The sequence below is a fragment of the Coturnix japonica genome, chromosome 9, assembly GCF_054131305.1.
Source record: "Coturnix japonica strain WE chromosome 9, WE-NBRP24, whole genome shotgun sequence".
Classification (NCBI taxonomy): domain Eukaryota; kingdom Metazoa; phylum Chordata; class Aves; order Galliformes; family Phasianidae; genus Coturnix; species Coturnix japonica.
Window position 1 is genome coordinate 28,200,496 of NC_140671.1, and position 17,152 is coordinate 28,217,647.

Here is a 17,152-nt window from a genome sequence, read left to right on the forward strand (position 1 = left end):
CAGGCCTACTTCTTCCACCTCCATTTTCCCCTTCAATCTTGGTGTCTCTCTCCAGCAGGGAATGGACAAGCAGCAGCTCCTGGGCGGTTCAACCCAGTCCAGGTGAAGCAGGAGCCGGCAGAGGCCATGGGATCATCCTCTGCCACCGGGCAGGAGTCCTTGCAGGAGCACAGCTTGGACCTGAGCGTCAAGGACCACGGGTGAGTGACGTACAGAGGCAGCATGGCAGGTTCTGTCCAGCATCCAAGCTCTGAGAATTTGCTGTACCTGCAACCCAAGAGGGCACCACACTTTGCAATGCTCAGGCTGCACAGCAGCTGAGTAGATGCCCAGCCTGGGGGCAGAGAGGGTCTCTGTGTTCCCCACCTGGTTCTTGGGGCTCATGAGCACTCTGTGACAAGAACTTCATCTCCTGTGCTCCTCTCAGAAGAATGAACCACTGACAAATCCCTTCTTTTACTTACTGAGATCTGCATGTCAGTGGGATGAAGGCTGCTCCTGAACCATATAGTGCAGGAACTTTGGCACAGGTGCAGCAGGGCAGTGAATTGGGTCTGCAAGGAGGACAAGAACAGCTGGTAAACTGTGCTAGCCCACAGCTGTGGGCTTTGCCTCTCAAAGACTCCATCCCACTTGTCCAGAACCTCAGAATAGGAGAGTTTGGGGATTCTCCTGTGTTGGCACAGGGCCCCCAGCAAAGTGTCAGTCACCATCCCTGGAGCTGTTCAAGAACAGCGGAGATGTGGCACTGAAGGACAGAGTTAGTGGGCTTGGTGGGGATGGGTTCCCTGTTGGACTTGGTGATCCCAGTGGTCTTTTCCAACCTTAATGATTCTGTGTTTCTAAAACAGCAGTAAAATTGATACTGGCAATAACCAAGCCTGCTCTGCTTTGCCCCTTGATGTTTTCCTACTCTATTTAAGCAAGCTTCAAATAAGGACCCAAGCAATTGCAGTCAGCTGCAGCTGCTCCTGGTTACTCATCAGATGCAGGGTTGCCTTTCTGCAAGTGCAGCTGTGGCTGTAAGGTGTGGGGCCTTACTTGCTCTGCTGCTATAGAGAGAGGCTGTACCTCTGTTAGTATGAGTCCTCAGTCAGCAGCCCCCCCTGGTTCTGCAGCACATCTATGGAAGTTCTATCAGGAAGAAGGAGTGAAAACATGGTGGGCTGTGAGTTAGCTGATAATAAGAGGTGATGATGTGGGTACTGGGGGAGGTCTGCATTGTTTAATAGGTGAAATTCAGTAAACTTGGAACCTCTGTGTCTCTATTTTGGCTACCTTGAGGAGGAGTTTGGCCTGCCCAAGGGAGGGTGGGCATCATTCTCTTCCTCTAGATGCAGCAGGTGAGGAGTGAGGCAGCTTGAAGGGAGAAGGATTGATCTCAGTGCTCGCAGTCTCTGTGCACATCTTAACTAAACCCTGTTGGTTTGTGTGTTCCAGTAATGAATCAAATGGCCACACAGTCTCGGCAAATTCATCTCTTTTATCCTCGCTTATGAATAAGGTAAGAGCCATCCATCAAACGCCTTTCATTCCCCCCACCAAGAGAAATTAAAGCTGCGATGGTGGGGAGGGAGGGGGGAAGAGATGCGTTTGTTTTTTAATGTTTTGCCTCTAATAAGATGAGTTTGTACCATTTAAATTTTGAGACCATTTTTCATCGGGTATAATTTCAGAGCCACTGCTTACGAATTAATTTAATGAACTGGCTGAAGAAATATATTGCAGCCTCTGACACCTTTTTTTTCATCCTTTCGAGATGGAGGAGGGCTCTGAAAGATTTTTTTCCCCCATTTTTATTCCCAGAACCTGGCAACTTCTCTCGCTCTCTTTTTATAGTGACTCCTTTTTTTATTATTATTATTTTTTTAAACTCAAAAACATTTTCTGCCACTGGGGGAGGGGAGAGAATAAGAAAAACAATTGTAAGTTTTGAGCCGAAATCATCAATTGCTGCCTTTCTGGTGTGAGTAATGGTGTCCAGCAGAGCCCACTTTACCATCTTCTAGGATATTTATTTTAAATAACGCATGCTTTCTTTTTCCTTACTTTTTCCTTAAATTATACATCATCTCAAATATATATTTCCCTTTCACATGATAAATTCTACTGTACAAAGATGAATTTTCCTGTTGTATACAACTGCATTAGTGATCAGGGCCTCCTTTGAGCCTTGCCTTAATATTCCACTGTGATAGGTTTTACAGGCGTAGCAATTGCCATCCCCTTGGCTCTGGGTGCTGCGTGCATCGAGGCCATATAACCCTCAGGAGAGGGCAGAGTGACTTTGGTAGTCTCAGCTCCTTTCTCTCTTATTTCATCACACATTTTCCCCTGTTGTTTCAATTTTACCTTCATATTTACACCACTTTCCTTCACCAGGGTTCTGCTATGTTGGATTTCTGGTGGTCTCTTTTAAACTTAATTTCCTTCCTGTGTGCTGGCCTTTTAGTGATTCCAAATACTCTGTTCTTTCTCTAGTGAATACATGTATTCAGTACATCTGCTGTTGGGGATCCTGAGCAAAGGAAAATACTCCTCCAAAAGATATTTCACTTGAAATTCTGTGCTTAGAAATAAGCACTTGTTTGTGTCATAGCCCAGCACAGAGGTATGGCACAAAGGATTGCAGCACAACATAGGGATTATTTATGTTGTGCAGCATAGATATACAACACAGTTCTTCCTTTTTTTAAAGGTGGGAATGGGATTAAAAGGTGACATAAAGCAGCCACTGGTCAGAAGGAGCCCATTCCAAGGCTGAGGATTGCAGACCCAAGCTGTGTGTGCTCAGGAACGCACCGTGCTTGCTGCACACAGTTTGGTAGAGGAAACCTTTCATTAATAGTACAGGGAATAAACAACAACAACCAAAAAAAAGCCTTTGCAGAAACTGAATGGCCAGCACCAAGGCAAAAAAGACAGGCTGAATACCTGCCTTCAGCCATAAAGAGCTGCAGTCTGCACAGAGCAGCAGGGGCTTTACCTTCAGGGGGCATTAAGGAGCCTCAAGCAGCCAGGGTTCCTGTAGCGTGCTGCAGTTTATTTAGGGGGGCTGTCAGGCTTAATTAACTGATATTTATAAAGGGCTTTGAGATCCTCAAGTGGGTGGAGTTCACAGCACAAGTACTGGGTCTAATCCTGGATTTTATTCACACTGTGAATTTCAGTGTTGTTACTGGAGGTAATTGAGAGAGCAACAAAGCAGGACTTGGCCTGGGGAGCCGTGCATTCGTTAGGAAAGAACATTTTCTCTCCAGCACTCTGGAATAAATGTCCTCTTTCCATCCCACACCTCCAAAGCTGCTTGGTTCAGAATCTATTAGAAGCCTTCTACACAGGGTTATGGGTCTCTGTCCTGTGCTGTGGATGAGGTATCCATCGAGCACAGAGAGTGAAACAAGTTCTTCAGTGAAATCAGTAGGAATTTGCTGAAGACTTTTATAGCCCAGATTATTTTTTTTTTCACAATTGAATGAAATTGTTTAAAAACGTTTATTTTCTTCCACATGAATTCCTGATGGTTCCTTTCAATAAGGAGACAGCTTTGCTGCTAAGATGAGATGATTCTGAATGAATGAGAGCCTGCCATTTCTATCACTGGCTCTGCACCCTGAGCCCAGCATCTTATAGGAGCTGTGTTGGGTTATTACTGATTCAGACTGCACCAGCATCTGTGCACCTTTTCCATACTCAAACAGGGCCTGTCTCCCTCCACCTCAGTTCTGCAGTACATGGCACAGATGCTTCATTTCTTCACACAGGAGACATGAATACCAGATGGGCACCACTTACTTTGTGACAGTTGGGTAGAGGATGCCCAATAGTGGAGTGTTATTAAGCTGTGCTGGTGAGTTGGGGCAGCCTGCGCAGACTTCTCTCTTTGAAGGCACAGCTTTCCATGGGACTGTCCCGAGGCTGTTCAGACCAGCAATGTCTGCAGTTGTGTGCTGGGTTTGACGTGGTGTGTGTATGTTCTTGTTCCAGATGTCCAAGACTAGTGCCAGCCTTGGCAACCTGCTGAACATTAAGACAGAAGGAGATGGCAGCCAGGCTGGGGCTGGGGAGCCAACACAGTACTTGGGCAAGGCAGTGAAGGCTCTTGTCCAGGAGAAGCTCTCTGAGCCATGGAAGATGTACCTGCGCCGGTAAGGGGGGCATGGGGCTGGGAACAGAGGAAAGGGAAATGATCTCCTTTGAAAAGCGCCTGGCTCATTAGTCCACAGAATGCTGAGTTCTCAGACCTTCATTTAACACTGTTTGCCAAAGTACCTCCTTAGCTCCTCTTCATTTTCCAGTCTATAAGAGCTAGGCATCAGCTGTAGTTTGCTTATACCTCTGAATCACTGTTAGACCCCATTGAGTTGTTAGGTACAGAGTATGTAAGCCTTAAAATGCTGTGGAATTCCATCTGATGGTAGGACTGGGGCAAAACAGGGAGTCCAAGGAGATATGGGAACTGCATGGTTTCTACTGTTTTTCTTGCAGGCAACAAGGCTTGAAAGGAAAATGGAACAGATACAAAACTCACCCACACACGGACACAGGCACATACATGCCCAGACAGACACACGCTTTGAGCATACACAGATACACCCAGGCAGACACATATCGGTTGGTGCTCTGACACAGATAGTTGCTTGCAAATGCCTGTGGACACTTTGAAAATCACAGACTTTGATGGAAAAGACTCGAAGGCCCTCTAGTCCATCTGCCCCTGGCCAATGTGAGATCTTTCCCCGCAGTCCACTTGCAGACATTTTGTCCAGCCTAGTTTTAATTATGCCAAGCTGCTCCCTTGTTTCTGGGAGCACTATTCTACCATGTAATGTATTTCTCTGTCAGGATCTTTTTTCATGGTTTGCTGCCTGAATTTCCCTTTCCGTGATTTTGTTGCAGTTCTAGTTATATCCCCTTGAACTACAGCGGATAATTCTTTTCCACAATTGGAGTTCACCCCCTTCAGATAGTCACAGACTTTTAGCATATCATTTAATGAAGCTTATTTACTTCCTTTAATCTGACTTTGTAAATTAGTCCCTTCAGCCTGCTGATCATGTTGTTGCTGTTCCCTCAGTGGGTACAGAATTGGGCTGTCATTCCTGTATCACCACACTAGACATGTAACAAGCTTCCTGCCCCATATATGCAGCTCAAAATTGTGCTACCTTGTTTGCATCTATATTACATCATGTATATGTATCATGCTTACCATCGCCTGCTAAACATGATTGCTGGTGAGGTTGTTCTTCTGAGTCCTCTATGTATAAAAACACTCTCCTCGCCCCCAGATGTATTAGCTGTTTTCTCCAAATATGACTGTCAGATCAGAACCTTCCCCTGTGTCTTGCAAGGCCTCCCTGTGTTATTTCTCTCCTCTAGCACTGGTGTTGCCAACTCCTCCCAGTTTAGTATCTTCTGTGAATTTCATTAGCACACTGTTTACTCCTTCTCCTAGATTGCTAATGAAGATGTTAAATAAGCTCAGACCTAGCCAAAGTCATCCTTGTAGCATTCACAAGATGCCTCCTCCCAGCTCGATGTGGTGCTGTTTGTCATTAGCCTTTGTTTACGGTCCTTCAGCCAGTTCTCAATCCGTGTGGTAGCTTTCCCATCCAAGCCAACTTGAATTAATTCTAAGCATATGCAAGACTGTATCAAAACGCTTTACTAAAATCCAAATATATTGCATCCCTTCATCCACTAATTTTGTAATTCTATCAAAAAAAGCAATTAAATTTGTCTAGTAAGATTTATTCTTTATAATCCCGATGCTGTTTATTGCTCGTGGTTCCTTTATCCTCTAGATGTTTAATGATTTTCTCCTCCCTCTTAATATTTGTTCCATTACTTTACTGGAAGGAGAAGTTAAGACTAGAGGTACGATAATTGCCAAAGATCACTTGTCTTTTTCTCTTTTGAAAGAATCAGTGCCTAAATTGTAATATTTTTTTTTCCAGTTTTCTACTATCTCCCTCTTCTCCATGGCTTAAAAAATAACAAATAGTAATGCAATCAGTTTGTGAGTTAATTTCCATTGCGCTTCAGGACATGCATCATCCAGACTGGCTGATTTGTACATATTTATATTTTCCAACCAGTCTCTTTATCTGCTCTTCTAGGAGGTCTTCATTTCAGCCCTAATTGTCTGCCTTGTCTTTAGTTTCCTTGTCCAAAGCATATTTTATAAGGCGTCTGTTTTCGACTCATCACCTCCCTGGCATATTTATCAGGCTTTTTTTCTAAGTACAAAACCCCTCGACCTTGATAAAACAAGCCCTTTAGCTTGCAGTAACTTGGTTTCTTATCTCTTCTCTTATCTTACCTTTACTTTCCGCCATCTTCTCCCTGCAAGCCTTAACTGACTGCATGTGTTCTACATCCACTGGCCTTTTCATCTCCAGTACATGATATTGTTTTTTTTCCTTCTTTCTCTACCTTCCGATTGTTAGGAGGTTCCCCCTGGGACCATGCAGGCTGCTGTTTGTTTCTTGCTTTCCTGCTCATCAGAGCAACTGTAGTCTGTTGTACCTTAATTATGCAAGATTCCCCTGTTAAGTTTCAGATCCTTCCTGCCAGCATTTTTTACTTGATTTCTCCATTCTGAAGTTTCCTGAAATCACGTGTGTTGTGCTGCTGTCGTTAAGTTTGGAGAATCTCAGCAGTGGATGAGCAGCAAAACCATGCTTGCTTGTTATTCTCCTCTTGACCAGTTCCTCTGAGATGGCTTTAGATGATGTACTTTAGATGTGTACTTAGGGACTGTATGATTCTTTCTGCATATTAGGTTGTAATTGCTGTATAGGTGAAGCTTTGTTTCTCCCATCCATGTGATAGCCTGTTGTTGCCAGTGTGCTTGTTGGGTGGGAATGTGCTGGATCTCGGTTCCCTTGTTCGTTTCTGTTTGCTACTCCCAGTAAATTCAGGCAGATTTACTAACCTTTGATCTTCCCCCAGAGCTCTGACTTTTGTACACAGATGCTCCAGAGCACTGATGGTTTGTCATCTTTTTATCAGATTTGTTCTGTATTTTGATCCTACTAAAAGTGAACGCGAGTTCCTCAGTCAAAAGCAATTGAGGGGAAATTCTCCACATTCAGACCTGTGTAACCAGCCATGATCAAGCAGCAATGCCAGTCTGTGCAGCAGGGACAATGACATGAGAAAACAGGATGCTGTTAAGAGTTGAGAAACGAAAAGAAATGTTTCTTCCATGTCTGTTTTGACATTCCTTCTGTAAAATACCTGCTTGTCTGCTTTGGCCAGGTTTGGTACCAAGGATTTCTGCGATGCGCAGTGCGACTTTCTGCATAAGGTGCATTTCCACTGTGTCGTGGAGGAATGTGGTGCCCTCTTCAGCACTTTGGATGGAGCCATCAAGCACGCCAAGTGAGTAGGAGAGCTCTGGCTTTGGGAAACCACACAGAGCAGGAGGAGAGGCCTCACTGAGGGAACAACTACTTGACAGACAGTGTGTTCAAGGAGACTGTTATTTCTCAGAGCATGCAAGTACACCAGATACAAAGAAAGTACAGGATGCAAGAGGGAAAGGAGCCTGTAAACCCCAACCATTGTGGCTGGTTGCAGACGTGTTGTAGAGCAGACAGCTTCCCCTCACTGTGGTGTGGAAAGCATTTTATTTTTCTTGTCATGACAAATTTTCTTTAACAAGCCTTCCCCTAACCCTTTATTTGTATGGTTTTAAGATGTTGGCATCATGAAGGTAAGGCTCTTGAAAGGAAACAAAGCATTCAGCTCAACAGTCAGTTCTCCTGCTTGCCTTGCAGTGTTCTGTATTGTAAACTCTTACATCATTTTGGAAAGCAGCAGGCAGCTCAGGCTTGGTAGCCAGAGCAAGGTGTCATGGCCTGTCTTGTAACAGCAGCTGTGCAGCATGCTCAGCTCTGGGTGACTCTCGTGTGAAGAGTGAAGTTGAGATATGCTCCCATTGTCAGTGAGGGAACTGAGAGTTTTCTCTATAATTAATTTGTACAGGACGCAATCTGCAGTTTAATCCCATGGCACATTCCTTTTAAAGGCAAAGGAAGATCAGCCTGAACAAAGACTGAGTGTGGCCCTCAGCAGCTGGCTGCATGACTGAGTCTGACAGGGTCTAAAGGGAAGGTGATGTGGTGAAGTTAAAGGCAGGAGGATCTGTTAGCACAGTTGGTCTCTGGAGTTGAATGTTTCCCTGTGTTTCACTACTTTTGTTTCTCAAAACAGATATGGGAAGTGACCCTCAGTTGTACTGACCTTGCTGGCTGCAGCCGTTCTTGCACTGCTCTGAATTTAACAAGCTATTATACTTAACAAGCTATTAGACTTTTCTGACTCTACCCCACCTAATGAATTCCCTTCTCCTCACAGATCTTCTCTGTGGCCCTACAGCTGTCCACACAGTGGGTGGAATCCCTTTTGGGGTTTTACTCAGCTAGTTTGCTTGTAGACTGCAGCCATGTTTTGTTGATGTTTCATTGTGTTATATGCAGTACTTGATGTTATGTCTAAATTTCACTGTCTCTTTGCAGTTTTCACTTCAGAACTGAGGGTGGGGCTGTGAAAAGTAACTCCGAGTCTCCCTTCTCAACTACTACTGACAGTAAGGCTTCACTGGGCCCTTCATCACCATCCGCTACGTCTGCCACCATGGCGAGCGCTCCAGCCCTTGATGTGCCCACCCCAAGCCCAGCAACTGTGCCCTCTGCCCCCACACTACTAGCTTGGAAGCAGCTGGCTTCAACCATACCCCAAATGCCTCAGATCCCAGCATCAGTGCCTAACCTGGCAACCTCACCCTTGGCTACGACTTCCCTGGAGAACGCCAAGCCTCAGGTCAAACCCGGATTTCTCCAGTTCCAGGAGAAGTAAGTAGTTGGAGATGCTGCTTGCATCCCTTTGTCCTATCCAACCTTGAAATCCTCTCTTTACTGCTCCTTAGAGTTGTATTCTACATCTGTATTCACCCACTGAGATGCCTTCTGTCCAGCAGACAGTCCAGGCTTTATTTTAAAGGAAACTTGCTTCTATAAACTCTAGAACATCCCCTCAGCTATTTTGGGGGAAGAAAAACACAGGATTTTTTTCTAGTACATCTGGGAGCACTTTTAGATAAGAGTTCAGAGGAGAAATAAACTTGCTGACATATCACTGGAGCCTTTTTTTTTTACCTCGTGGGAGGTAAACAGAAATAAATGCTCTTTGCCATGTTCTTGATGCTAAAGGCAACAAAGGGAGCATAGCAACTCCACAGCTGCAAGGTAACTAAGAGTATGGTGCTGTGATGATGGTTCTGTTTCTGGTGTACAGATAGACAGAAGTTAGGTGGGTTACAGTTGGCCTCAGGAGTTCACAGTCAGGTTGGGCATTGCAGCTTTGTTGTTGAGGCTGATGGAGTATCCCACTCCAAGCCACACACTGACACTGTCTGCTTTTAAAGAAGTGTATTGATAATTTTTCATATCTCTGAGTAAGTAACATTGGATACAGTGCTCAGGATCCAAGACATCAGTGTTCAGCTACCTCCTATCTGACCTCTGTGTGCACAGTTCAAAAGCCAAGGAGTGGGCAGGGGGAGTCGGGTACCAAAATTTAACAGGACTGCTGCAGATTTTGTCTAACTGGGGCAATTCCTGGCATTTTCCATGTGACTGTGAGGTGTCTGAATCACCACTGAAGATCAGATCCCAAAAGAAAGCTTTAAATTAGAACTGTGACCCTTAAAAACTACAGATCCCACCATGCATTGCTGTATTTTAATAATCTTAATTAAGAAAGTGCATGGGCTTGCTACAGTTGCAGTAGTATTGCCGGCATCAATTTTATTGAAGAGAAAGGAGGCTATGGGAAATCTGTAGGCCATGTTTGGAACAGAGACTTCAGCTGGGCTCCCCTTGAATTAAATGTTGGCAAAGAAACAAATGTGTGAAATGAGTGAAGGTGATGATTGGGTTTTGGATGTGTTCCAGCGATCCCTGCCTGGCAACGGACTGCAAGTATGCCAATAAATTCCACTTCCACTGTCTCTTTGGGAACTGCAAGTACGTGTGCAAAACCTCTGGCAAAGCAGAATCCCACTGCCTGGACCACATCAACCCCAACAATAATTTGGTGAACGTGCGAGACCAGTTTGCTTACTATTCGCTGCAGTGTCTTTGTCCAAACCAGGTAAGAGTAATTCAGTGCGTCCCATCCTGAGGATGCGTGCGGGAGGAGCGTGGGCAAGAACAAGTAGGCAGTGCAGTAGAACTGAGGCCAAGGATTTTATTCCTGGTCTGATGACAGATCCGTGGAAGAAGGATCTTAATTACTTGATCTACTGTTTGGGTTTCCATTGAACAAGGAATCCCACTGCTTTTACTTGTGACTTGAGTGGACAAGGTAGCTCAAATGAGCTCAGAGATGCAGGATGAAGTAAAGTAAAACTGATGGTTACTGGGGAAACCCACGAGTTAAGGGTAGTGATGGAATCTTGGCTGGGGTTCAGGATATTTCAGGGTAGAACAGTGCAGTGCAAAATACATAACGGGGAGCAGGTTTGCATTGTGGCTCATAGAAAATAAAGTGGACGTAATCCAGAGTATCAGCTCACACCTCTCTTCTCTCAGAGGAACAGCATTAGTAGCAGACAAATGAGGGTGCATTTGTTTCGTGTATGCTTAAAGTAACCCACCTATTTGCTCCCCTCCAGCACTGTGAATTCAGGATGAGAGGGCATTACCACTGCCTTCGTCCTGGCTGCTACTTCGTGACTAACATCACCACCAAGCTGCCCTGGCACGTGAAAAAACATGAGAAGGCAGAGAGAAGGGCAGCCAACGGCTTCAAGTATTTCACCAAGCGAGAAGAATGTGGCAGATTAGGTGAGTTGTCTTCTTTCTCCCTCACCCTTTGCATATCTTTCCTACATTCAGGCTAAGAGTGGAATGAGTTAAAGCATACGAGTTTGGCTGGAAATGTATTTGGTAATTAAATTACTAAACGAGAAACAGAATCGACCAGAAATCAGTTCCTGATCTCCCTGTGTTGAGGCACGAGGATTCCTATTTTCTCAAATAGATCAAAGGTCTTAAATGACTAGGAGCTGTAGTATGGAGGATTTCATGTACACATTTGTTTGGAGATGCAGGTTCCCCTTTGTTTTTCCTTTTGATTTTAAAGGCCATTTAAAAACATTTATTTTTCTTGTTTTTTGCGGGGAGATTTTTGCAGTCTTTGCCCAAGACAAGCTCTAGATCCAGAGTTGAAGGGTGCTCTTACAAGTACAAGCAGCGTATGGGAAATGTCTGTTCTGATGAGGCTCTCGTGCAGGTCCTGCTGTATCGACCTCTGGCTGTGGCTGTGCCTGACTCCACGCAGCTTCAAATGACTTTTGTTTTTCTGTTGCTGTTGCCAGGGCTGCGTATTGAAAGCCAAAGGGGTAAATAACCTGAGACAGAAGTACGGAGAAGGGCATGCAGTAAACTGCTCTATTCTCCTGACCCTGTTCCTCACAGCTGTCTGTGAGCGCTGTGCCTTCATCACAGCCCTGCACCAGCACACAGCCAAAGGAAACCCTGCTGTGCACACAGCCTCAGACCATGGCTTGCCCATTTGCCAGAACTATTAGCAGTGCTCCAGCAGTTATTAAATCTAAGGGCCTCTGGTGTAAAGCTGGTAAAACAAATGTTCCCATGGAGGTATCCTCGAGCTGAAGCCCAGTGCTCTGTGCTGGAGGCAGTCCCTAGGGAACGCTGCAGCGCAGCTCCATCCTCACCCCCAGGACTCGCTCTGCTGCCTTCTGCCTTACTGTTATCACAGAGCCGGTCTTCCTATTGGTCCTGGCTTAATGCTGAATCAAAGCGGGGTTTGGAATAACACGTCTGACCTTCTTGTCCATTCCTCCTGCTGGATCCTGCTCCTTCCCACTGTGACACCCACAGTGAGCAGAACCAAACAGCAGGAATCTGTACCCAAATGGCAACTTGTTTGTGGTAACTGGGGTAATGAGTGTCAACACTGCAGAGCCAGTACTCACCTAGGTCTGATTTACACGTCACTGGATTCAGCAGCTGCCGTTATTTACTCAACTTTAGGCGTTTCAGGTGATAGAAGGGGCTAGACAAAGCAGGACAGTGATACATGACACCCAGCCTACACGGCTGCCTTGGTAACGGGCGAGCCTTCACCTGCCCTTTGCTGATACCGTTTCAATCCCACCAGCCCTGTTTGTTCTTCATCCTGAAGAACAGCGACGTGATGGGGAGGACAAACGAGGTGGGGCTGTGGGGGAGTGGAATACCTAAACAAACACCAACTTGGCTTGCACATAAAACGCTGTCTGTGAGCTAAAGATGGGCTGGGTGATTCGGGAGCTGCTTGGCGGTGAGATGGCTACGAGCTGCGTGTGTCAGCAGTGTTTGTTTTGGGATTGGAGGGGTACACGCATCCACTGGGATGTACGTGTGCCTATGGCTTGGGCTTGCCATGTGTTAAATGTATGTTTAGCCTGCGCTCTGCTTTGGCCTATGTAGAGACAGACAGAGTGCTGGATGGGTAGGTGGATGTGTTTGTGTGGGTGTAGATGAGCATACCAGCATGTAAATGCTTGTCTGTTTTGCTGTACAGCTCTCTGTTGTAGGTTAAGTACGCGTACAGCAGGTGCAGAAGCACTGGTCTGCTTGAGGGGCTGTGAAAGTTTGTGAACACGCACGCATTAGATCAATAGATGGATATTATATGTTTTTGTGTATTTTAGTATAGGTGTATTTGTGTATACATACAGAGAGAGTGAAAAAACGTGTATATGTATGTAAATAAAGGCAGGTGGGTGTTGATAGATGAATACAGCTGGGGCTGTCTGTAGCTCTGTGCCTGTATGTGTGTAAGGTGAAGTACTGGGGATGATGGAGAGCAGATGCAACCTGACTGTTGATGTTGCTCTGTTTTTACTGCAACAAGCCATTATTTGTCTGCTACAGAATGCAGCTATTCAGAATAGCCTGTTAACAAGATACACAAACTCCCAGCATACATGGCAGTTTCTGCAAGGAGCAGAATGTGTTATGGGTCCTTTCCAACTTGGGATGTTGTGTGGTTCTGTGCAGTGTGACATCAGTTGTTGTTTAATGGCTGCCTCTATTACACTGCTAATTTGGAATGGCAGTAAGCGCTTCCTGGCTTTCTGTCTGACCATACACTGTCCTGTCCCGGAGCTGGTGCTTCTAAGAGACTGCTCATCTGCTTGGAGCATAGTTAAAGAGAGAAAAAGAACTTTTCCTTTTAGATCTACTTGTGAGTATTTTCAATTGCAAGTATGACGACACAGCCAGGTGTCTTGGTTTCTTTCCCTTTGGAAAAGAAAGGGTACTGGCTAAGACTGGGGAGTATTGGACGCTACTAAACATCATGGTTACTTTCTGTGTAACAAAACAAGGAGGGGTGGGACTAGTCTGCTGCTGGTCCCCTCCTTAAACATAATCCTATTTTTCAGTTGCTGAGCAGGCAAAAAAAAAAAACAAACTTACTTTCATTCATGACTGCTCATGAGGAGCCCATGACCACTGATACTCTCCAGTCTCCATATAACAGCAGTCTTGTCCTGTCTCCAGACCATCTTCCTTGTGATCTGTCTTCCTCTTGGTACCATTCGTGTACTACATACACGCACTCTGTGTCTGCAGGTTGCAAATACAACCAGGTGAACAGCCACTTCCACTGCATTCGAGAAGGCTGCCAGTTCTCCTTCCTGCTGAAGCACCAAATGACATCCCATGCCAGAAAGCACATGAGAAGGATGCTGGGGAAGAACTTTGATCGTGTTCCTACTCAGGTAACTCGCTGTTTTGTTTTGTTTTTGTTTTATTTTACATTATAGATCTGAATGTAGTGACAGAACCATTGGTTGCTTGCTGCAGAACTGTTAGTGCCAAGGCACTCACACCCAAAGTCTTAAGGATACTTGTCTGCACTGAGCAATGCACCTGGGATGCATGAGTTCACCTAAGCTTGCTTTGGCTGCTTTGACTTCTGTAATACGAGGAGAGATGATAAAGCATAGACATCAAAGCATTACTTAATCTAAACAGCCTTTCCTTGTGAGTAGTACAGAGAAACGTTTCAGAAGAACAACACTGAAATATTCATATTTACAACTTGCACTCCTTCCCTGCTCTCTTCAGCATACACCAATTGGCTTATTAAAATTGAAGCACTTAGGATGTGGAAGAATTGAACGCGCTGGTTAAAGCAAACATTTCCTGTTGCACATAAAGAATTATTTGCTGCTTCTACCTCAGCTGGGAGGAACACCAGTCTCAACATTTCTCTGCTGACTGGGAGTTATGTAGGGCAGCACAGTCACATCTTTTTTTCTAACCCAACTGACAGCAACTGCTTTGTCTGTTGCACAAATAAATCCAAATTTCAGCTGCAGCACTGACCACCTGCACTTTTATATCCTAGCTCCAGGTTTCTCCATTCCTTAGGGCTCAGTAGGCACTTACTGATATGTTTTGTTACGCGTTGCTTCTGGTTACCTGCCTAGGTACAACTGTCCAGTGGTAACCAGGTCACAGCAGCACATGCTCAGGTCACTGGTTTCTGTCTGTGGTCCCATTGCCATGTCTCAGCAGGCAGGCACTAAGGCCAGTAGTCATACTCCCAGTCTCTAAATGCAGCAGGACCTACCACTGTAAGGCAGCAATGCCAAGATTAACACCTCTTGTTTTTGAATGCATCAGAATCTGTGCACCAGGATAGCAGTGCCAAGATTAACACTCCCAGCCTCTGAGCACATCACAATTCACATACCAGGATACATGTGCCAAGTTTAATGCTCTGAGCTCCCAGTGAAGGAAGATGCATGCTGCTAGCCACAGTGCCATGGGTTTCACTCATGAACATGTTCCATTTGTTCCTCATGAGCAGCAGCAGAGAGAAATAAACGTGCCGACAGATGGTTTTGGTCTTGGCATCTTGCTTTTGGTGTGAAAGTCCCCGTCCTGCTTTCTTACTGCAGGTTATTGGCCACACTCCAAGAAATGAAAATCTCCCCCAGGTTGGCAGCATGGCACCCAGCCCAGCCTCATCAGGAACCCCAGCTTCCTTTCAGGGACCCCCGAGCATGATGGACACTGAAACAGATGAGTACATGGATTACACTGGCTGTAGCCCTGGGGGGATCTCTTCTGAATCTTCCAATATGGACCGCAGCTGCTCCAGCACTCCAGTGGGCAATGAAAGTACATCAGCAGGTAAGACAGAAAGGGGGTGAAATTGGGTAGTCAGTTGCCTAATCTCTTGGGAGATAAACTCATGAAAGGACAACTGCACCTTAAAATACGAACTGCATTTGTTTCGTGGTAGTGTCTCATACTAACTTAGGTCCCTCCATCATTGAGAGAAGAGATCCATCAGATTGTGTACCTCAAGGGTCCGTGAGCTAACAGTGCATCTTTCTTTCTCCCCTGGATGGAGGTTTTTATCCCATGTCTTGAACTGGATCTAGTTGAATAATTGCTTTAAACAAAAGTAATTCAGAAGCTGTGGGGCTCTGCTGTCCCTGCCATTTCCCCAGTTATCTTTTAGGGTATTTTTGTGAAGTCAGGCTTTTTTTATTTTCTAATAGTGTTGAGGTACAGAGAGGTTCTGCAATAGCAAATATTACATACAGAAGGGGGGAAAAAGACTACTGCATCTTCAGAAAGCACCATATAAGAGCAGCTCACTGAGCTCCCTTTCTCTTGCAAAAACCATTGTGCCACTTGGCAAAGTGTTGCACAGAGGAGAACTCCATCATGTTCCTCTTTTTGGAAATAAGTTTCTGCCATTATTTCCTGCTTGCAAGGATAATGAGCAGCCATCTCCTCCTGCCCTGTGTTACATGGTTATCTCTTCAGCAGTCTGGTTTCTCTTATGAATTCTGTTATCATCTAGTGTTAGTTCAGGGATCTCTTAGCTGTCCTTCCCAGGGTAAGCTGTGTTCTGGGTAGTCTGCCTCCCTGAGTTTGCTTTAATCTCACATGTGTTCTCCTGCTTTGCATTCCCATACCACATATATGAAAGTTATAGTATAGCACATCTAACCATATGTTACCATCATATGAGCACTGCTGCATCATGACAGGGGATGCCCTACGGCATTAAAGCTCCTCCAAAGCGTGTTGGTGGGACAGTGATTTCTGGCACTCAGCACCATCCCAGCAAGTCACACGTCCTAGGAAAAGTCCCCTCACTGGTATCCAGGTGGTGAGCAGCTGCCCCTGCCCAAACCTGAGACAGGGCTGGTGGTTGTTGGTATGAGCTGGCACCACAGAAATGTGCAAGGACCAGACAAGCAGGAATTTCTGCTTGAAAGCCTATGGCTGTTCCTCCATGCCATTAAAGCCACCTCACCTTCTGCAGAGACAACCTTCCTCTTCCTGATGCTGTCAGTTCCTCACCTTCTGTTTCTTCTCTGTTACAGTTCTGTTTCGTACATTTGTTAACGTGTTTTCCATTTTCATCACACTGCTTCCGCTCTTGGGTTCTCATTTTATTTTTTCTTTTTTTTCTTTTTGTTTGTTTCTTTTTTTCTTTTTTTTTTCCTTTTTTTCTGCTTTTTTTTTTTTCTCTCTCCACGTTCTCCAGGCTGCCTGGTTCCTTCTACTGCCACTGCTGCTGCCGATGATGCTACCCACAATGCTCCACAACCTCAACCTCCACCTCTGCCTCCATCTTTCTCACAAGCCCTGCTTAGGTCTCCCATTCCCACCCTCCCCTATCTTTTCTCTCCATCTTGTCTCTCATACTCTCTGCTCAGTGCCACTCTTGGATCCAGCAGAGGCATTGTCATGCCTGCCGCCAGCACCACTGGGTTTTCGCCCATCATTGCCACTCCAACTCCAGTAAAAAGTGACGTTCCCTTAGTTCAGGATGCAGCAGGTAACACTTTGCTTTCTCTCTCAGTGTCCTTTGCCCATCTCCTTCCCCACTCACCTTGCCCACATTTTTCTTTGCACCTTTTGAGTCAGTTAAAAAAAAAAAAAGCCTTTGTCACTCTGTGTCTCACTTAACATTATCCAAGGGCCCTTCCATACCTGCTCCATTTTCTGACATGGTAACCACAGCTATGGAGGGCAGCCAAAAAGCAGAGCAAATCATTGTGAAAAATTCAGATACCTGAGAGAATTTGAAG

The 17,152-nt window shown here is 45.3% G+C and overlaps 1 protein-coding gene across 6 annotated transcripts in view; it reads left to right on the forward strand.

The window, feature by feature from the left end:
- CASZ1 (castor zinc finger 1) overlaps positions 1-17,152 on the forward strand; it is a 70,779-nt gene that overhangs the window by 47,313 nt on the left and 6,314 nt on the right. The window contains exons 9-18 of one of the 6 annotated variants that reach the window (XM_015882416.2): positions 56-200; positions 1,441-1,504; positions 3,988-4,148; positions 7,267-7,389; positions 8,529-8,864; positions 9,966-10,164; positions 10,688-10,859; positions 13,659-13,807; positions 14,996-15,230; positions 16,606-16,899. In XM_015882416.2, the coding sequence (XP_015737902.2) occupies positions 56-200; positions 1,441-1,504; positions 3,988-4,148; positions 7,267-7,389; positions 8,529-8,864; positions 9,966-10,164; positions 10,688-10,859; positions 13,659-13,807; positions 14,996-15,230; positions 16,606-16,899 (1,878 nt within the window). Of the gene's footprint in view, positions 1-55; positions 201-1,440; positions 1,505-3,987; positions 4,149-7,266; positions 7,390-8,528; positions 8,865-9,965; positions 10,165-10,687; positions 10,860-13,658; positions 13,808-14,904; positions 15,231-16,605; positions 16,900-17,152 lie in introns of those variants that run through there. The other 5 variants (XM_015882418.2, XM_015882417.2, XM_015882422.2 and 2 more) reach the window with 5 other exon arrangements.